This window comes from Numida meleagris, chromosome 6, assembly GCF_002078875.1.
Source record: "Numida meleagris isolate 19003 breed g44 Domestic line chromosome 6, NumMel1.0, whole genome shotgun sequence".
In the NCBI taxonomy this organism is placed as follows: Eukaryota; Metazoa; Chordata; class Aves; order Galliformes; family Numididae; genus Numida; species Numida meleagris.
Window position 1 is genome coordinate 4,753,305 of NC_034414.1, and position 22,717 is coordinate 4,776,021.

The 22,717-nt window shown below is 37.5% G+C and overlaps 1 protein-coding gene across 3 annotated transcripts in view; it reads left to right on the forward strand.

Annotated features, from left to right (window-relative positions):
• LUZP2 (leucine zipper protein 2) overlaps positions 1–22,717 on the forward strand; it is a 164,796-nt gene that overhangs the window by 56,018 nt on the left and 86,061 nt on the right. For all 3 annotated transcript variants that reach the window (XM_021401212.1, XM_021401210.1, XM_021401213.1), the window contains exons 2-4: positions 16,624–16,741; positions 18,212–18,282; positions 19,504–19,585. In XM_021401212.1, the coding sequence (XP_021256887.1) occupies positions 16,624–16,741; positions 18,212–18,282; positions 19,504–19,585 (271 nt within the window). The remainder of the gene's footprint in view (positions 1–16,623; positions 16,742–18,211; positions 18,283–19,503; positions 19,586–22,717) is intronic.

A 22,717-nucleotide genomic window follows, 5' to 3' on the forward strand; every position in this document is an offset into this window, starting at 1 on the left:
CACAGGGTTACCCTCCTGTAGCGCGGGAAGCTCGACACTCAATGTGAGTTCATGCGGCTTCCTCTTTATTGTAGCAACAAGCCCTTATATAGCATCCTTGTTTACAGGATCCAGGTTCCATGCAACCAAGCGTGTCAGAGAACAATACCGTTACCCAGGCTCATTTCGTGTACAGTACATATTGTTGAGTACAGAACTCTACTAGAAACACCACATTCCATGCAGGTATAACTTGCCCCTTTCATCTAAGATTACATAGTAAATCATTAGTAAATCATTAGCTACGTGCTGCCGAGCAACCTGCCCTCCAACAATAACAAATCCACTAGATTATTTTATTTTATTGGAATACACTGAATAGCTAAACAAAAGTCTTGTAGCTAATTGAAAATTCAGTGAAATTTGGATTTCTCAAGGTATTTCTTTTTGCAGATAAGATTGTACTGGCTATTTTTGGTAAGGATGCTGATTTGGTTTTCCCCGGTACTACTGCACTTCAGTATCTTTTAAGGCAAATAAGAAACAGAGTTCACTTGAATGGCTAGCATAAGTTGAAAACTTGATTCATTGCTTGTTTCCACAAATTTCATAGTGTCATAGAATCCTTAGACTTGGAAGGAACCTTCAAAGGTCATCCAGTCCAACTCCTCTGCGATCAACAGGGAAACAGTAAACAATTTTCTGTACAGATCATGTTTTCGAGGAAGGAGTGAGTCACTGGTTCTTGTGAGAGCGCATTTTTGCGCATGAAGAGGTTCCTATATGGCTGAAGTGAGAAACGGGTTCAAAGTGCTTACTTTGACATAACCAAATTCCTGGCCTGAAGCTGACAATGTGGTGGTTTCTCTCTATATTTTTAAACTGTAAATTTGTGTTGGGGAACGCCCCAAGTTTCCCCAAAAGGGTTGCCCCCCCCTGGCGCGGGAAGCTCAACACTCAATATGAGTTCACGGCTTCAACTTTATTGTAGCAACACACCATCTTATATAGCATATATGCTTCCAGGGATACAGGGTCCAGGGATACAAGCTCTATGCAACGCACACGCTAACAATATCGTTGCCCGAGTAATCTCCATATATGGGATATGTTGTTAACTACAACACTATGGATACAGAATACTATGGATATGCTGAAATATACTAGAACACACTGGAAACACCACATTCCACGTATCTAGGGATTACATCATTACATCATAAATCATTAGTAAATCAGTAACTACGTGCTGCCAAGCAAGCTGTTTCCCAACAAATTTGCTCAGAAATAATAGTTAAAGAACTATTAGCAGTGCCTGATCTTCTCTGACAGAAGGCATGGAACTAATTATTCTGGAATCTGCAGGCACGCAACTAAAATGCTTTTTGCTTCATCTCGGTTGTATGTTAAAGAGGATGAAATATTTTCCTCAAATTCTGCTTTGCGTTTTGTTCTCTATACATTGCAGAATGAGAGCTGAAAAGCCAGGGCTGATATTGCTGTCAGCACAATGTGAATGGAGAATACTCATGAGGTCATCTGCTGGGCAGCCCCTGAAACTGTCCAGAACTTGATGAAAGCTATTTTAGTAAAAATACAGGAAGCTCTGAGGAATTCTGTGATGTGTTAAAAAACATAGAAGAAACAAGGAAAATAATTAGAGCTGAGCAAGACTCATATATTCATTAAGGTTGGATAAAATCACTAAGATCCCCAAGCCCAACCCACCCCCACCATGCCCGTTGACCATGTCCCTCATTGCCACATCTCCCTGGTTGTTTAACACCTCCATGGATGGTGAATCCACCACCTCCCTGGGCAGCCTGTGCCAGGGCCTCACCAGAAGTATGTGGTAGCAAAGGCTACACTTCAGAAGTACTTAAAAAACCTTTCTAATAAATGCTGTAATCTGTGTGGTTGCATCCTCTGTGCATTTGAATCTGGATATAAACACACATTTATTGTACATTTTCCCTGGAATGGACAGAAGTTAGGAATCATTTTGCTTTTAAAAGGGTTGCATTAAATGTTCAGAAAGTGTACTGGCTAATGAATGGGTGAGACCATTCAGAATAAGATGGTTAGAGTTTATGTGTGTGTATATATATATATATATATATATGTATAAAGCCAAAACTAGACCAGTCATCAACATATCACGGAACATTTGTGAGCAATTGCAGTTCTTCCAAGTATTATTTGAAATCCACTCTTTGTTTTGCCGTGACGATGAATTCTGCATTTTGAGAGTCCTGTTGAAGTAGATCTGTTGAAGTTTTTAGCTCAGATTTTGAGTGATTGCTTGTTTAAATCTAATTTGATAGTTAAATCTTTTGAAAATTTCTCCAATGGAAGGTTTTGCTGTTGGATTTCAACAAGGGCTTGCAAGTGGGATTGAAGCAATCTGAGGGCCATTAGGGATGCAGATTTGCTTTAGTAACTCAAGAAAGGTCTCAATTTTATAGCATACAGTGGTTTTCTGGTGGCAGAACTCATTCATTTTTTAATTAGGTACTTGATGTTACAATTAATAACTGCAAGTGGCGTTGCCATTTTGTGTTTCTGCTTAACTAGGAACAAGTTTCCTACTTACAGAAAATGTGAATCGCTTCCAGCTTTTTTCAGATAAAATTACAAAAAATGTAACTGCTAAAAATAGACAACAGTGCCTCAAATTTATCAGTCTTAGAATCATAGAATTAGCTAGGTTGGAAAAGACCTTCAAGATCATCCAGTCCAACCATCCATCTACCACCAATAACCCCACTAAACCATGCCTCTCAACGCTACATCTAAACGTTTCTTGAACACCTCCAGGGACGATGATTCCACCACCTCCCTGGGCAGTCTGTTCCAGCGCCTGACCACTCTTTCAGAAAAGTAGTACTTCGTAATTGTCTAGCCTAAATCTCTCCCGGCGCAACTTGAAGCCATTCCCCCTCGTCCTGTCACTAGTTACAAGAGAGAAGAGGCTGACCCCCAGCTCACTACAGCCTCCCTTCAGGTAGTTATAGAGAGCGATAAGGTCCCCCCTGCGCCTCCTCTTCTCCAGACTGAACCATCCCAGCTTCCTCAGCCACTCCTCATAAGGCCTGTGCTCCAGACCCCTCACCAGCTTCGTTGCCCTCCTCTGAACACGCTCCAGGGCCTCAATGTCTTTCTTGCAGTGAGGGGCCCAAAACTGGACACAGTACTTGAGGTGGGGCCTCACCAGGGCTGAGTACACAGGGAGAGTGACTTCCCTACTCCTACTGGCAACACTATTTCTGATCCAAGCCAGGATGCCATTGGCCTTCTTGGCCACCTGGGCACACTGCTGGCTCATGTTCAGCCCAGCATTGACCAACACCCCCAGGTCCGTTTCCTCCACACAACCTTCCAGCCACTCTGCCCCAAGCTTGTAGCATTGCCTGGGGTTGTTGCGGCCAAAGTGCAGGACCCGGCACTTGGTCTTGTTGAACCTCATCCCATTGGCTTCAGCTCAGAGATCCAGCCTGTCCAGATCTCTCTGTAGGGCCTCTCTACCCCCAGGCAGATCGACACTTCCTGCCAGCTTGGTGTCGTCTGCAAACTTACTGAGGGTGCTCTCAATGCCCTCATCCAGCTAATCAATAAAGATATTGAAGAGGACAGGCTCCAGCACTGGCCCCTGGGCTACTCTTAGTAGCCATAAGAGTTCATGAAGATAAGTCACAGCTCTGTGAAGACTGGGGTATATTGCCCTGAAAATACTAATTGCCTGTGAGTTGGTGGAAGAACTCAATTGGTGCTTGATACCATCATGCTTTGGAATCCATGTGAAATGGAGTGTTTCCTGTCAGAATTAAACTATATTTAAGAGGTTGTAACTAATACTTAATTCATGCTGACCTCTTCAGAGCTAACATTGTTTTAGATGTTGATGAGAGGCATAGATGAGAGTCCCTCTTGTGAAGTACTTGCATTATTTGTTAATAAGTATTTTTCCATGCCTGCTCCAAGACACCCTTTTTTGATGTTGCCAGTGTGCGATCATTCTTTAATTCAATTTGTCAGCGTACTCCCCAAAAAAGAAATTGAACATAATAGACTGAGCTTAACCTGCTAGAAGATTGTCATTGGGAAATTGTAGTATCAAAAAGCAGAGTGTGCTGTTGGTTTAACTATCAGAAAAACTGCATCTGTTTTACACATGTCCAATGTTACAGTCAAAAGTGAGAATCAACATAAGTGGACTTCATTAATACTGAAGTTTTTATTTATATATAGAGTTTCTTTTCTTTTTCTAGAAAGCTACGATGTGCCACTGAATTGCCAAGAGACTTCAGTTTTCAGGTGGGAAGTGCTGTGTGAAGGTCAATTTTCTTTAGGCTTATTTTGTTCCATCCAGATTCTTTAACAATCTGTACAGGTCAACTTCGTAGCTCATAATTCTGCAGCTGTTTTCAGGAAAGAAGGCATTGCTATTGAACTTACAGTCAACCTCTGAACCATTTCTTACTGTTACAGAAATCTAGAAGGATGGCTGCATAGGAAAATTTTCTGCTTTCATGTATCTGAATGTGATATTATTCATGCCAAAACAGAAATGGAAGAGCAGAATATTGTAGTTCAGAGATGATGAAATATTGCTGGAATGACTTTGATACTCATATTTATGTAAAAAGAATAGTGAGAAGTGCTTCACATCTGATTCTTACATATTGAGGGTTAGCATGATTATATATATGTTTTTAATAGCTGCTAAAAACTTCAGCTGTCAGAGTGAATGTGTGCTGGTTTGCATAGATTTGTAGAATAAACTTTCTTGTGTTGACTTGAATAGTATTACAGAATGCATTTAAATGTCATCCTTGTGCATGACATAGTCCTGATTATCTCCTAAATCAATGAAATTCTTGTGTGAGTTTGTTGAATTAATAGTCATACTTTATTTTATTCGGACATAGGACAGAGCAGAATCAGGATCATTGTGTTCCCTTATAGCTTCGGATAGGAACATGATATCAATATTCTCTCATTTCCAGTGATCACCAGTTCTTTTGTACAGGGATGTATTTAATGAATAATCACTGTTCTGCCTACTTAATGAGGTTTGGAAAAAAAAATTAAGTTAGCTGATCAAACCATGCCTCATCAGAAATTGATAGACGGAACAAATTCTCAGTGACCTTGCCACTTGGTTCTCTGTTTTCTCAAAGTCTTCTGTTTCCCCCCAGTGATTGAGAAAAGCCAGAAATATGTGACTTCATGTAGATATTAGAAGCATGTAATAGATTTAACATGCTAAATCTTATGAAAGCAAGTTATTAGTGTTTTGGGGACAATTTTTAAAAGAAAATTATTTCAGTAGCGGAAAGGTGGAGAATGCAGTAGTGGGAGGGGGGGAATTAATAGGTTTTTACTTCAAACAGATAAATAAGTTTGCCCAGAACTCATTAAATGAAACTATAGGTAGATCAGTTCTGTAAAATTGCTGGGCCAAATGAGCTAGAATCCAGGAAAAATCTGTTCTTTGGTTTTAGCTGTTCCAGTGCAGCAGAATTTACTGTAACTCTGCATGTAGCCTCCTTAGGTTTGTTCTGTTCTCAAATTTAATAAATGATGTTTTCTGTTGTCTACGACAACGTACTAAGGCCTCCCTTCCGTCCGCACCTCCATGTGCAGGGGCATACGGGACACATACACAGTATGTAGCGCCGAAATGCCAATTTAATGCTGCGCAACAAGGCTACTTATACCCGTACACGCGACCGCCCCATGTAGCCGTGACCCCCCCTGCTCCTCCCAGGTGCTCGCAGGCAGCACCTGCCGTGACTCCCCGATTCCTCCCTTGGTGCTCACAGGCACCACCCATCCCATTTAACCCCACATTTTCTCTCTCATGCTGAAAAACAAGGAAGAAGGTACAATAAGCCAAGTCTGTACTCTATATTTTAAATATTCTCTAGCTAGTGCATTTTGCAATGAAGTACAATAGTTTGGAGGGAGATGAAATATATTTCCTTTTAACTGGGCGTGAAAGCTCTTATTCTGTTTTCTGCCCTCTTTATTCAGTATTCTTTCTTTTGACTAGCTGATTGATGGCATTCCTGTTTCTCTTTAATAAGTACTATGCATATTTGGTATAAAGTACGCAAAGATGAGATTGGGAGATACTAATTGTAAAAATAAATAAATAAAATGCTTCTAGGTCAGTCCTGGAATTGGGATTTTTTTTTTGTCACAGATTATATATTGATAATTCAGAGTAATTGAACAAATCTATGTTCAGACTTTGGGGATGCCTTAGAAATCTTCTACATGTCAGTAAAAATTGTGTTTTCCTGAGGTGCAGTGGTGCTTTATGACTCTCGTTTTCATTGTGTCTGTTGTCTTTGTTGCATCTTGTTTCATTTTGGAAGCTACCAGGCTATACCATCGTTCTTAGATACAGAAGTAATACTGCCCATGCTGCTTCATTCAGCCAATATGTGGTCTTCTTAATTAAAAATAATAATCTAATGTTAGGTCAAATAAAGAATGACATGGATTTATATTTCATCCCTTTGGCTCCTTCATAGTTTGATCTTAAACCAGGTTACAGATTCACAATTAGCATAGGATCTTCTTGTCCTCCTTGGCCATTTTTTTTTTTCATCTTCTGAAAATACGATGCATTAATGTGGAAAAGACAACACTGTTTTCAAGTTAATTGTATAGTACTTAAGTTTCTTTAGGCTTAAATTACATGTACAGACTGCCGTGTGTTTGCTAAATTTACCTGGAATACTAATTAAGACCAAAATAAAAATGTTTTTTTCATTACTTAGGAAACAAGATGCTTGACTATTGGCAACCTGCAGGCTGAGAACGTCTGGAATAGATCTATGTGCAAAGTGTTTGAGAGTGAAAGTCTGAATCAATAAATAACATATTACAATATCCAAAATTAACCTTTGTGCCTTCCATGATAAAGCTAATGATAATAAATTCCTACTCTGTGATAGAGTGCATTTGTATCTTCAGTTTGGCTGCTGGAACCCTGAAGACAACTTATTTCAATATCCATTTATTGTTGGCATTATGTACCTTACTGTGTGGGTCTTAGAACGTGATTATAAAGTGAGCTCAACAAAAAAAAGTGCAGTAAACATGCTTAGCATAATGCTGCATGATCTTCCAGAATTTAAATACATATTTGGGATTGAAAGCAACTTTGCACTCTGGGGATGATAAGTCAAATGGGTTATGTTTGCTAAAAAGAGCCAGATATTGCAATTGTTTTTAAAATGAGGGCTCATCTTGCTGTTTCCTCCATAGTGTTCACACGAGGGATTTGCCTGGGTATTGCCAGTTCTGCTTCACTGGTGTATGAAGCAAGTGGCACCTTGCTATCATGCTGGTCCTTCCACCTCTTTTGTAACACCTTTTCCATCCTGTTGGTCCTTCCAGTCGCTAAACTAGGATTCAATGATCATCATTTCCTCAGTTTGGCTACACTAAAGATAGTAAAAACACTTGAATGTATAAACTTGATACTAGACTTGGAAAAACAGACTGTATGTGAATGATAAGGGATGAGAATTTGACATATCCTTGGAAACTGGCAGTGGGGAACTGTAGCGATCAGAAGGACCAACACAATGGAAAAGGTGTTACATAACACCTTTTCTGTGCTTCAGTTCTTTGTTCTTAATAACAGCCTGGAGTAATTAAACTGTGTCATACTTAAGCTGTTAAAGATAAGTGCATTGACTGCTTCCTGAAAAATGCAGATATTAGCGAAGTCTAGCAGCAGGAAGGAGGAACAAAAAATACAGATGAGAGACACATTTGGCTCAGAGCAAATCTTTAAGAATGGGCCTCTTCAAGGTTTGATCATTTTTTGAGCCTTTTTTGAGCTCATGAGTGTAGTGCCTTTTAACTCTGGCACCTCTTCATGTATATGATAGCAGAATTGTGCTGGGTGTTGCTTGTAGCATAAATGGAGGTGTGAAATGGGAGTTTGAAGCGTGGTTCTCCAAACTCTTTGATCACAACATCGTTTTTTATTTCTGAGCTTCATAGGAATGTGTAACTCTGTACAGGCATGTTTTTCTAAATTGTCCCAACTGGGAAATATAAATATATCATCAAGGCTCTACATTATCCCTGCTTTCTCTGAAGTTAGTGAAATAAATATAAGGCTCTACCTATGGTAATGAATAGTGCATATAACTAGCAAATTATGTTTTTTGATTTGATCTTCAAGAGAAAGGTGACTGGATGTGTTTTTAGGTCTAAATATGTATGCAAGTACATACAGAGGATTTTTTTCCCTCGCATACAATTCCTTTCTTGATTTAATGTAAAGAGGTGCACCAGCTGGAAGGAGTGATTGGTCTGAAAACGGCTGTTGATTTCTGTTTTTGTTCAAAGAGTGAACTGCTCACTGGGGAGGGAGTGAAGGACCAATACTAAAAGGGTCGCCGGAGTTCGGTAACAGACTCTCCCCTTGCACAACAGTGCACAGTTTTAAGAGAGAAGAGAACATGTAGACGAGCTGGATGTGGTATTTCCATGACCTTTATCTTTCTTGAATGGAAAATTGGGAGGATTTTGAATTGTGCCTAGAGTTATTCAAATTTTAATTCCTTAACAGCTTTTGAATTGAACTCTTTTTTTACTCTGTTAATTCTATATGGGGAAAAATCATCTGAATGAAAGGATGAAAGTGGGGATGAAAGTGGATATCTTGTGAATTACAGGAATTTTAATTGCAGTAGTATTTGTAGACTGGAAATTAGTGTATTTTTATTAGTACACTGATAACCTGGGAAATCTAGCAGGTGAAGTATAAATTTGCATATTGCAGAATTGCTGTAGTAGTGCTAGAGCCCATTAATTCCAATATTCCACAGTTGTATTTGAGTTTATATGAGTGGGGGTCCCAAAGATGATACAACCCCCCTTTATTTTTTTTGTGAATGTCACGTTATAGTTACATGTGTAAACTGTTGCATGAATTCATATCTGACTGAGCAAAAATAGGCTGGGTGCTTTTTTTCTGGGAGAGAAATGATGCCCACTGTGTCAAACAAGCCTCCTTAGTTTGCACGTATGGTGCATTTCAGGCATGTTTATGTGCCATTTTCTGAAGCAAACCTTTGATCTCACAAAGTGCATTGACAAAGAAGTCTGCTCCATGGCGTTTGCTTCCATTGTTCCTGAAAATCTTTGCAATGAAAAATGTCATTCAAAGCAGATGGGGAATGAGAGGAGAAACGTGTGTACATTCTTAACTGTTCTGTGACAATTAGAAACTCTCTGAGAACGTTCAGTTCATGTAGCTCTTGCTGTAGCTGAAGAAGGGCTTGTATCACTGGGACCCTGATGAAAATAACTAGATGATGAGGGTAAGAGGTACATCTACAAGACATACCAGGTGCTTGCTGCTGATGGTGGCATATGTTGAGGTAAGAGTTACTTTCTGAGAAAAGGAAAGCCTGTAGGAAGTGAGATGGGCGTTTCCTTTCAGTGTGTGTGTGTGTATATATATATATATGACTAAGAAAAAAAGAAATTCAGCAATCCAGAAGGATTTCCTCAGCAGCTGTTCCCCCTCTCCCATCTTCCTATGTAATTCTCATTATGATGTATTCAGAAAATAAGTATTTTTAAATAATTCAGAAGATTACAGCCCAAACTGTCAGGAACATTTATATTTGCACTTCAAAATGCTTTGCATTATAATTTATGCTGTGAGCTTTGAAAAACTTCTCAGATACTTGCAGTTCTCACAGTGTCTCTAAAGAGCCAAGGGAAAAGTTGTAAAGGTGGTGATACACTTCAGCTGTTCCCAAAGTCGCTTAATGATGAAGCTGCTATGGACTACATCCAACTGTCAGCACAGTATATTCGTGCAGGTTCTTCATGTTCTCATTCCTTGTCACAGAGGCATCATGAACTTGCTTTTAACAAGAGTTGAGTGCTTGTAGCAAGCAAACAAGAATGAAGTGTGATGAGCCTCGGTATAGGCTGTGGATGGACATATAACAACAGAATAGTGCCTGCATTTGCTGGAAAAAGTACCATGGTGTCGTGTAGGGTTGGTCTATCTGTAGGCTCATACTGACACCAGTCAAGTTCAGCTGTGCCCAACACGAGTGACATCTACTCCAGGTGTGTGGGGTGAGTGTATGTATAGCTTGTATTATGGTACTTGTTCTAATGCACCCTGTCCCACAAGTAAACACAAGTGGGAACACTAATGGGAAGAAAGAAGCAAACTGACTGAATGCTTTGTTATAGACTTCAGCTGCTTTCTGAGATAGAAGTGTCGAAGAAAACCTTAAAATATTTCACTAAGGAATACTTCAAATCTCACCTACATGCTTAGTAAGGTTGGTTTCAGAATGGGTGGACAACATGGTGATAAGTAATTTCCAATAACCTAGGATTTATATCATAAACAGAGAAGTTTATATCCATGTTTTTGGAAATAAAGATTTGCCGTAGAAGAAAGTACAAAAGGAAGAAGAAATAAACCTCAAGAATGAAAGTGTATATGTTTTGCTGATCTGTTCTGTCACGTTGCCCATTAGTTAATCTGTTCACATGTTATTCTGTTTTTTGAGGTATGTTACCAATCAATCAGCAAGCTATAAATATCACAGGCAATTTTTATTAAGCAGATACATATATATTTTTTTTAACTTAGCAGTACAAAAACTAACTTTACGCAGACTTCATAAAGAGAAAAATCAATATGGCTTTAAATATTGGTCTGATGGCAGTATCACTTGTAAAGAAGTATCTGAAGTATCTTTTTTCCATGTACATGAAATATATGTTACTCTGTATACTGCATGTGAAAAGGAGAGCCACAAAGTAGGTAGTATTTATGGATTTCAATGACTTCTACATACACTTGTTTATATATAGTTTTCTATTGTTGAAACTGTGAGGAACGTATCTCTGACACACAAAATTTGGCAATATATTGACCTACGTTGCTTTGGCAAGTGTTAAATGTAGAAATGTTTTCTTGTTTGTGTCCCTTTAATTTATTTTGCATCTCTAGCTCTTTAATATCTACCTAGTTTATCCTTTTCTGCATTTCTCTTCCGTGTTTCAGAAGCTAACATTGTTTTTAAACTGCCAGTTCTTAGCTTCCCAAGTAGGATGGACTATCTTTGGTGATTTGCATTCCCTAGTTGTACACTCGGTTCTTCCAGGTTTCCCTCCTGTAGTCTGTACTGAAAGCAGACCTCTCAGTATTTTGCTCTTAAGGAGTTGGAGACGCAGCAGTAGACTTTAAAGTGTTCATTTAGCTCTCTTAACTGCTTAGTGAGGGCTTGCCCTTTCTTTGGAGCTGTTCAGGTGTTTGTCTCTTGTTTAGATTTCAGCCTGAACTTCAGAACTTCATATTTATTTTCTGCTGCTGCTGTATCTTTTGAACTCTGATTTTTTTCATCCTGTTAGCCTTTATGTAACCCACCTTTTCTACTGTGGGAGAATAGCTTGATGCTTAGTGGATTCAGCAGTATTTTCCTCTTGGAAAGGAAAGAACCCAATGATCTGATGATGATATTGCATTGAAACATAAAAGAAGGAACATTAAGGCCAAGCAGTTTCCCTTTGTCAGTCAGTGTATAACCCTAATAAGCAGTGCTCTTTAATTAATGTTTGGTTGTATTTGAAATAGAAAAGTAGCACGTTTGAACAATTTAGTTCCAGAAAAACACACATTTTAGCAGCAAGTTCAAGAGTTCTCAACAGAATAGAGTTCTCCAGTTAAGCACAGCTTGATTAGAATATGTGTTTTGTACAGAACATTACTTTTTGGATTCACAAGAAATAAGTCTGAAGTATAAGTAATAAATCAGCAGTGTTGCAGAATGTATTATCCCGTGTTTTGTACAAGCACACAGGATAACGCTATTTTGAGAATATCTGTTTTCACAGCGGACTGAACAAAGTTAAAGGTGACTTGATACTATAAAGACAAATTTAATATTAAATTGATCAAAGTTGTCCTTCCTGGCATAAAATGAACTGTACAATTGCTTCTGTCTATTCTGCTTATTCTTCTGCTGCCACTGTAACAGAGTGAAGAGCATGTGCAGGGTTTTTTTTGCTGCTTCTCCCCCCCCCCCCCACCGCCAGTTTCATGCTGGATTCTATACAACAGGTTTCTGGTGTTCAGATAGGAAGAACAGAATTTTGTTACTGTTTTTTTCCTGTGAGAAAGAAGTCCTCTGCTGTGTTTATTTTTGTATAATTATCTAGCAGATGGATTTTAAAGCAGTGAAATAACAGGAGAAAAACAAGGAGGCTTACCGCAGCAAACTACCCCTGGGCCCACAGGTAGTTTTGAAAAGTTCACTGAGAATCCAAGATAGTGTTCCCCTGGATAAGCGTTTAATATTGGAACACTAAAGATGTTCATAGTGTGATTATAACATTCCAGCTTAAATTTGAAAATGATGTTCCCAGTGGTGTTTCTGCTTAGAAATAGTTAATTGATTGATATAGCTGAGACAGAATAGTTAACCCCACTGTACTGTCAGATGTTGGAAGAAAGCATTGCTAGTTATCTGATGAGAGTAGTGCAAGTGTACTATATTTAAGGATAGTAACATTGAGCTCATGGTCAAAAGTTTTAGGTTTTCAGTAGAAAACTGATGTGGAGGCAATATTATAGATATAAATGATGAAGAATATCAGAACTGAAAAACAGTAATGTTACATATTGAAAAGGGAGAGGAATGTATTTCCTATTGAAGACCGAATCCTGTAGAACTGAGGTGAAAGGAGAACTCTTTGTGCACAGGACAAATATGTATTTATGCAGTCTATATATGAATGGTTTTGAAGAGTTTGATAACGTACATAGGATTTAAGTGCCTGCTCCTTATTACAGCTGTATGAATTCAATAAGGATTCATTGCTCTAGGTGAAGCGCCTACTGACTGATGAATTGAAGAAATAAAAAGGCTTATCCCACCTGTCTGTGTTTGGAAGGCAGAGTTACTTTAGCATGGAATCGGTTACAGGGTTTCGTACTGCCCTTCCTCATGACATTAGCTCTGTTTTTGTGGCCTGCGCAGTTTTAAGTAAATCAGTGCAAGTTGTTTTTTTTCCTGTGAGTCGTCATTTTCAATATCTAGTTATACACAACAAGTCAACTTGCTGTTCCACTTCCTGGGGCATTGTTTCTAAGCCAGCTACACATTTTCAGAAGTCTCTTTTTACTCCTTTGGGAACTGGCAGTTGCATGTTTTCCCTGGTGGGTCATTGATTCTACAGAGCTGAGTGTCTGCCAAAAAGAAGCCAGTTTTTTTTGTTTTATTTACAATGAATGCATTAACAAGTTGGAGGAAATAGATGGAAAAGGCCTGATTCTCTAGCTGCTAGTTGTGGAGAACCCAACAAAATACATCGGAGCTGCAACTATTTTGTGGGCTATTGCACTTAGAATGCATAGGATGCTTAAGCCTGTTTAGAAGTCATGTAGGTATTGACTAACGATTTTATTTGAACTGTCAATAAACCAAGCTGGGACCACATATTTATTCAGGGTTCTTTGTAGGCAGGGATGGAACATTCTGAAGAAATATTTTGTGCACAGACTATGGAGGGTCAGGTTTTAAATGTCCTTGAGTGCAACGAAAAAAGTATGCACCATAAGTAATTGAAATCTTTATCAAAATTATGTTTCTCAGATAGGCTTTGTAAGCATAGCTGTTGTAGTCAGAAAACAAAATCAATTTTCCTTTGTCCTGCCATTGTACATATTATTTAGGGAAAACCTCAGTCTTTATTCTAAAGAATAAAAGTAAACTTATAAAGTTTAAGGAAATAACAGTCAAGAGTGCAGTGATGGAGAAATGGTGCTACGAGGCATTTCTCTGTTGCACACCAAAAACTAGAATCTGTTGAAATGTTTTCTATACTATGCTCTGTTCTGTCAATAAGAGCAATAGAAGAGTCAAAGTAACTGACTAAGCTTAAAATTATCAGGAAATATTATTCCCTGAGAACAAACAATATTGGGACAGTTTTTCAGGATTGGAAGATTTCAGGTAGTTGCTAGGATTTTATATTGTTTATGGCATGCTGTGGTGACGCACATATCTTAGTCAACTTCTACTCAAACTGTCCCATAGTACAAAACTGGCATCAAAGTTTGTCATATTGCAATGTAGAATGTGAGGTCGTGAACTATAGCTAGGTTAATTCAGGGACTATCACACAAGTGCAGGGTGGCGGTTTACTGTCTTCAAATACATGGGCACTGTTCTAGGACACAGTGCTAAGAGTCAAAATTTGATAGCAGAGGTAAGCTTGTCTACAATTAAAAACCTTTGGGGTTCTAATAGTTAATAGATCTAATATAGCTTATTAGCTATATTAGCCATGTAGCTAATATGGCATGTGTCTTCATTCATTTTTTTTTTGGTTTGTTCTAACAGTGCTGAGGTAAACCCGCTTTTACCCACTGGAAGTGGGTTAGCTTTTTGTTTCCTCCTTGATGCCCAGTATGTCATGACGTACAAAACAAAGGAAAATCAGTGCATGTACACTTAAAGCAAATTCAGTTTAAAAATGAGGAAAATACCCTAATGAATTTCATTTTTATTTAGGATAGTGTTACCACTTGGACAGATTTTTTAATGCAATTTTTAAACAAAAGCATGATGATTCAGTGGCAAAAGGCTAATACACGTGTTGTGCTGCTTAAAGAGGAATGGAAGCGATGACCTTACTGAAACTACCTTATTACCTTAGCAGGAGGAAATTCATGTTTGACCTCTGTTCATTACCAATTTTAAATGGGAGCTACTGTACTATTATATAATTTAATTCACATAACAGTACAGTGTTATGTAAATTGTGGACGTTTCAAGCTCTTGGCATATGAGTTTTCTTGCAAATGAAACATCAATGACCTGCACTGGATGATTTATTTCTATGTCATTAGTTCTGTATGTCAAGGATAACCACTTTGAATCCTGTTTAGTTATTACTATATATTTTATTATTATATTTATTATTACATATAAGCAAATCCCGACATTACCTCTGTACGTAATCTTTGTCCTGTGCATTCATAAAGTCACTCTAAGAGGTTCCCAACAAGTCCTGCAGTTTTTTGTTTTCTTAGATTAACATAACACAAATGGTATGAAATGACAATTTCTTGCAATAAAATTTATTCTCAAATGGAGAGAGAAACAAAATGTGCCAAGAGAATGCAATATTTTGCTGATAGTTTAACTTGCTATCTATCAAGTACGGAAAGTATTAAAACTCAGTTTGAATTCTTCCATCCTTGGAACACTTGTTTTTTGTTTTTGGGGCAAAAAACATCCAAATCCCTCTCCTCCTTTTCTCTTCAACTGTCCTCTAAAATAAAAGTAGATATTTTGTGTTTCATTAGAGTGATGGAAACTCTAACAGCTCCATGCTTTTAATTTGCCACATTCTAGCAAAGAGAACAGAATATAATTTTGCTGCAACTTCGATAGAATGTTAAGGTGCTTTGCCTGAACTCTTCTGTTGATGGAAGGGACATCATTTCAATCACTTCCATCTCTGCTTGGTATCCCAAATATCATTTGCTATATGGCAGTTGTTTTCTTTTTTTCAAGAATCATATGTTGCAAAGTGTCTTCTCTCAAGAACAGATAAGGCTGATATTAGATAGCATATTTATATTACTGACTTGCTTTGCTAAAATGTGCTTTCAAAATCTGCTAAAGGAGTGTTAAGGTTCCTGGTCAGTGTCAAGGTCTTAGATCTGATTCTCTAATAGTACCAATGTGTTGCAGACTTGAAGTTTGTTATTGCCCTTAAAAACAGAGCTACTGGAAGGAGAGTAAAATAATGGAAAAAAAAACTTCATACTGTACTTGGAATGGATGCTTCAACTTAATGTCGAGTCTTCCTCAAAACAATGATTTTAAATGAAAATATATGTTGTTCTAGAATTCTATGAAATGTTTGGGTGTTTTTTGCATGAAATGGCGTACAAAATTTGGATCTATATATCATTGAACCAAAAACAGAGTGTCAGATTGATCTCATTTATGATTTTACAGAAACATTTAAAAGCATTCCAAGTAAGAATTACCATTTTGGGAAGTGATAGAAAAAAACATGGTCACTTACGTTCCGGTTTGATTCCTTCTAGCATATTTTAATCTCAAGTTCAAATTGCACTGGGGATTAAGTTGGGGGAAATTTTGTAAATGAAATATATTTTACCAAGTACAAACAGCTCTGATTTATTGTTCTCCCAAATTCCTGGGTGTCGAAATACTTCATACTTTCAACATTTTTCTTCACCTCAACAGTAGAATGTGTTTCAAAACCATAAAAATCTTACTGTATACAACATCATTCATGTTAAATATATCCTTTCTGTCTCTTGTTCATCACAAACAATTCACCATGGCTTACATTTAATTCCAATTTGTATCCTTAGATGCAGTGCATCAGTTTGACATACAACACATCTGTTTACCTATTTTAGGAGAAAACAAGTTATGTATGGGAACAGGAGGACCATCCCACATTTTAATTTGGTATCTAGATATTGTACAGTTGTAATTAATTAAATTTGAGTGAATTAATACTGTTTTGAAATGCACTGAGGAGTGTTCTGAGAGAATCTCATGCTTTTGTTTTCTTTGTTAGGCAGAGCTATGAAGAACTGGAGAGACAGCTGAAAGAAGTCTTTAAGGAAAGGAGCAATATACTTCGTCAACTGTCGAAGACTTCTAAAGAACTCGAGGGAATTAAAGTAAATCTCCAGGTAAGGTTATGTCTGGGTTCCTCTGTCTTAGGATTACTTGCCTTGAGTTTTTCATACTAGTGTCTGTCTACTGCAAAAAAAAACCAAAACAAAACAAAAAACACACAACAAAAACCATTGTTATTATTGATTTTATGAAGTGAAAATAGTTCTGTTGGCCTTGCTCTGAAAGTAAAAGTGTTGTTTTCAAGGAAAACGTAGTCCAAATGAGTTGGGCCCTTTGTCCATTAATTCAAAATAAAACATAAAAGAGAGGAAGAAAATGTGAGAAGAAAATATAATAGAACAAAAGAAGAAACAGAAAAGAATAAGCTTAGTGGGGTTTCCACACATTTATCCTGGCAGCTACTAAGAAAGGATTTCCTTTCCTGCTGTAGGCTGCCTCTTTACTTTTAAGCTGCATATATACAGCTTAGCGTAGCTGCTCACTTTACCTAGTTTACATGCTGTCTGGATTTACTGCAGGGGATTACTTTACAAGTTTAACTGACAAATTGTGTTAGAAGAGCTGCCAGACAGTTGTTCAGAGTTGAAACACCTCTGCATTTAACTGAGGGGATTTTCTAGGTATCATGGATAGACTGAAAGGACATTACTCAGATGAACTCTGCAGTCAAATCGGCTTCTCAGAGTGAAAAGTAGAGATCCTACTCTGCATCTGAAGTACTGAAATGATCAGATGATCCCTTAAGAGCGTGCCTATCTGCCTGATACAGCCTGGAGGTCTAGTGAAGACTCATTTTCAGCTGAGATTTTTGGTATTGCATGCCATTTTAAAGGACAGTATTCTCCCAACATTGTATATTTACCTTCATGTTGATGTAAGCTAAGTGGGAAAAATATATCGAGTAGCATCTCTTATCTTCTCGTAGGAGAATACAGGTACTGTGTGTCATACTATACTGTAGTAAATTGTTGTGTTCTATCGTTCTATATTCCAGACTTCTCTCCTTCTAATCCCTCTGTACTGTGCACTCTAGAACACTTTCTCCATCCGCACAACCCTGCCCTTCAGCCTCTCCTGTGCTTTGCCACTCCTTTATTATTCCAGGTTGTTTTGTTCTGTTTTTGAGAAATAAGATTCTCCATATAGCTAAGTTGTTGTAGGATGGGATTTTTTTATGCTGCAAGTTGGTGGTAATACTTAGCAAAATTATACTGTGAGGTATTTTAGACTCAACACTGCAGATATCCAGAGATACACAAGGAATTCTCTGCTATTATCTTCATACACACGCTCATTTGTTTCTAAATCTTTATTGTGTAATCAGATCACATTTAGTGCTTGAGGCAGAATGATGTGTACAGTTAGTGCTGAATTATGGTAAAAAGTAAAGTCTGGGTATTCCTCCTCTTCACACCAGTGGTAATTCACTGGGAGCATTTTACAGAAGAGAGCTCAATCAGTCATTTCACTAATGAGTAACATTAGTGATATCTTTAGTAACTGATTTCTTCCTTTGGTATCAGTCTTTGAAAAATGATGAAGCATCAGCCAGAAGTGATGTGCAGAAACTTCTGGAACTGGGCCAAAAGCAAAGGTAAGAACAAACCTTCTCCCTTCTCTCTTACTTTCTAGAATGAAAGCAGTAACATTAGAAAAGGCCACCTTTCCTTTTGCCTTAAATTTTCAACACTCGTGTAGTCTGAAGTCTGCTGATCATAACATTAACAGTAAAATAAAGGCAAGGAACGCATCTTGTGAAAAGAACGAACTTGAAACGAGTGACATATGAGCTGATATTGGACAGACATTAAAATGCTACATGAAGATACCTGCTAAAGAAAAAGATTTTAAATTTCTCAGGAAGGTTTAGTTATGAAACTTTCTGTTCCTTAGTACTGTCATTATTCAGGACTGTGACCCACTTAGTTATTGGAGTTCAGAGCAGTACATCGTGACATTAATATGACTTCAGTCACAGGTAAACATAACTAATACAGGGATCACTTTATCTGAAACAGTATTATAAAATGAATGCGACTGTATCATACTTTTCTGTGGAAACTAATAAAAAGATAAACTACAGTGTATAGTTCCTTCATTGTTAGAAATACATGACTTAAATCCCTTGGCCCGCTTATTGCAGATACATTATGTATTTAGTAGAAGCACATATGGAAATGAAAGAAAACTTGTGACAAGAATCTTCAGTTCTTCAATAGGAAGCAAGTTGGAGCCGTAATAAAATACCATAGAGCTTTTGGAAGCCACCCAAAACCTGATGGGATGATTCCCATGATTGGAGCATGGCTATTGGCAGCTACAAGCTGTTCAGAAGAGGCAGACAAGGAAGGAGGGGAAGAGGCATTGCCCTTCACGTTGAGAAGAAATAGAGTGGGAAGGGCTGTTAGAAACATCAGTGTTTCAGAATGAATGCTTTTGTTTATACAATAAGGGAATTGGTTTGTGCTGATGATGCATTGGTTTCGTGCTGCTCGGTCTCTATTTCAAATCAGTCTGTTTCAGTCTAGCATTATCCAAGCTGCTAAAGTAATAGAGGCCTGAACTAGCAAAAGAGATGATCCAGTAGCTCACAAATTCTGTTCTGAGTTTAGGTGCTTTCCATTCTAGATTCATTTTCTTTGAGTTAAGTTATCAGCTGAATGTCAACTCAGTTCTGCGCTTCTCCTTAATCATGAAGGTTTGTTGATGCAAGTAACAGCTCTGAAAATGCTCTACAAACACCTCTTCTTGAAGCTGATAAGTGAATTCTTAATGGACACTTGGGATGAAGTTTGTGTTTTGTGTTTTCAACTAGGGAAGAAATGAAATCTCTCCAGGAGGCCTTTCAAAAGCAGCTTAACGAGGCAGCTGAGAAAGCAGAAAAGCAGGAGGCTACTGTGAGTGAATCTCTGTCCCTCTTCCAGTTTTGGGGTCCTTTTCTTCTGTCTTTTAATTCCTTCTACCATAGAGATTTTATCATTGTCTCGGATTTGTTTACATACAAAAACAGAATCTTAAGTTTGAAATATGCATTAGTACTTTATAAGAGTCAGAAGAAAGGAGTGGAGAAGATTGGTATGCTCTGAAAAACTAAGATGTTTGTCTAATTTCTGTGAGATTTAGATGCATGTACCCAGCATCTTGGAGGCTTGGGCCCAAGTCCTTATGCCAATGAGGTTATTTCCTCGTTACATGGACTTTCATGTCTTACCTACACCAGTGTACACTGTCATACTGCCACTGACATTTATTTAATTGCAACTGATTTTCAGGGGGATAATAAAGAAGAAAAAGATCAATTTTTACCACAGATCTTATTTTCATTATGGAAAAGTATTAATTCAAAGCACAAATAGCCAAATTTTGCTATTGCAGGAAAAGAAAAGGATCGTTCTTTGCTTAATTCTTCAGTGAAAATATAAAAATGTTCTTATGTTGATCAGTGATATTATCATAACATGATCGTTTTTGAACATACGTTGACTAGATAATATCCAGAGATTCCTTCAAACCTCACGTGTTCCATGAGTCCCATTCTGGTCTTGTACATTATCTGCTAGAAGGTTTTGTAGATTTATTTTTAGTTTTATATTGTGTAATTGCTGGTATAGTTAGAAATATTTTATTGTTTTTCAGGCTCACTGAACAAGAGTGTTCCCAGGACAGAGTTTTAAAACAAATTTCATAATTTAGTGAATATTCAGAAGTGCCACCTTTTTCTTCATTTGCTTTTTGTGTGGCTTTCTGTCCTTGGTGTGCAACATATGAGCTCATTATTTTAATATTTTATTATTTAGGAACTGAAGACATTGCTACTGAAGGTAATGAATATGTCTACAATGTGTTTAGTAAGAAAAGAGTTCTTTGTTCCAATTCATTAATTGACCCCAGGTGAATAGTCATGATGACTAAACTACATGTTAGGTGCCATCTGGTGTTATCATTTATATGAGTCATGCTGTACTTGAGTTATAAACATATATGTGTATTCTCTTTCCCTTTGTTACTCAGAAATCAGAAGTGTAAAGGTAACGTTTTACCAGTTCCTTCATCTCCCAAAGCATATAATTACTAGATGGTTAATACTTGTAGGCTTGATGAGAGAATAAAAGCCCCCTTCCTTTCTTGAGAGGAAAGAAATAAATAGTATGTTTTATTGAACTTGAAAAGGATAAACTATGTTTTGTATCTTTCTCAATAGTCAGGCCAGAGTATATATAGAAAACAAAATCTGTACTTCGAAGATTTTCTACTAAAGAAAGATACACTGTCCTGAAACAGAAGAATAAAGCCATATTCTCTCTCTCTGATACCTAATCGAAACAGGCTACTCGCACATTGTCTTTAATTGTCTTTTTTACAGATACATTGACACATTCTCACTAGCTTTTGTGGCTCAGCAAATTCTAGCCCTACAAATGAAACATGGAAAACACATTGAATCATTTAATCTCTAAATTCCATTTTGAGACTTGAGATGAACTCAGCTGTGGGTTAAATAAATTTCAGCTATAGCAAATGGATTATTGGCTCTGTTCTTGATGATACAGTGCTGTCTTTTTAACTTGAGCAATGGTGCCTTGCATAAATTCAGCCCCCAAAATAGTGCTTTAGAAGAGCATAAAGCCATTACAGAAAACAAACAAAAAAGCAGACAAGAACATGAAAAATCCCTGAGTTTAGAATAGAACTTAACTCAGTGTTGCCATGTGGTTAGAGAAACTGAATTCTGGAACTGTATTCTAAAACTTGCCAATAATAGAATACTTAGTTGACCACTGATTTTAAGGAAGGCTGTGCCAGATCCTTGGTTTATGACGTTTATTTCCTTATGTCTGAGGGTAAAATGCACATATTCACCAATAATGAGATTGAATGAATATTCCTAAAGTGCTTCGGAGTCCTCGGTTGAAAGCTGCAATGGAAATAGAAATAAATATTATTACTGTCACACAGAACTACTGCGCACTTGTTTTCTCTGTCATTCCCATATTTTTGAAAACAATATGAATTTTGAAAGAAGGTCTAGTGACTTTGAGGCAAGCCTAACTTGAATTTAATTCTAATCAAGCTTAAGTACACTTTATCCTATAGGATTTGGTTAAGTAAGTCTGGATTTTTTTAAATGAGTAAATAAGCATAGAGTTACATTTCTCAACACCGTGTGCACTGAACAGTAAGGAGGGGTTGCAAATACATATCCCTTCTCTTGCATAATGCAGTGTTTACAAATGTTAATGTTTGGGTTCAACAAGGGAACACCTGTGTGATGGTGATGTCTTTGTTATGTAAGCACAAAAGTATATGCAAGAGGATGAGGTTTCTGTTTCTTCACTTCTTGAAACAGAATTCAGGTCGGAGGAGTAATTTTTACATTTCTTAACAGGGAAGTAGAGGACAAACAACACATTGGTGTAACTTTCATGTGTTGCTTTTTTTCAGTTAACTTGAATACACAGGATAGTAGTGATTCTTCTGCCTTAAGTTAACAGGCTCTTGAGAGCTTTTTGTAGAAGGGCTCTTCATTTGATTGTGTTTCTTACTAACTGCTTGTATCTTCACAAGTAGCTGCTATTTTAGGAAGTCACCTTGAGTTCTGTAAAGTTGTTTCCCATTACTTTCAAAGTGTATGAAACCAGCTGGACTGCTCTAGATGAGTGAGACAGTGAAGAACGAATCAGGGAAATTACCATGGGGACTGGAAGGAGGGGGAAAAAAAAGTGAAACTAGGGTAGGTAGACTAATTTTAGACTGCCTTTTTCACTTTGTTCCTGCTGCTATCTTATATCATGGTAATAGTTTTTAGTAAGATGTGGTGAAGGGGTTGTTTGACAGTATAATTATTGTACAGCCTGTCAAAATAAAGGAGAAAATATGTCTGCATAAAATCCTTTTTCTTAGTTGCTCACTGTTTACTGTGAGTACTTAGAATTAAGTAACCCACTGTGGGTGATTTGTTAAAAAAGAAACAAAACCAATATGATTAATTGGATATCAGTAGGGTGTTCTTGTGATAAAACACAAATATA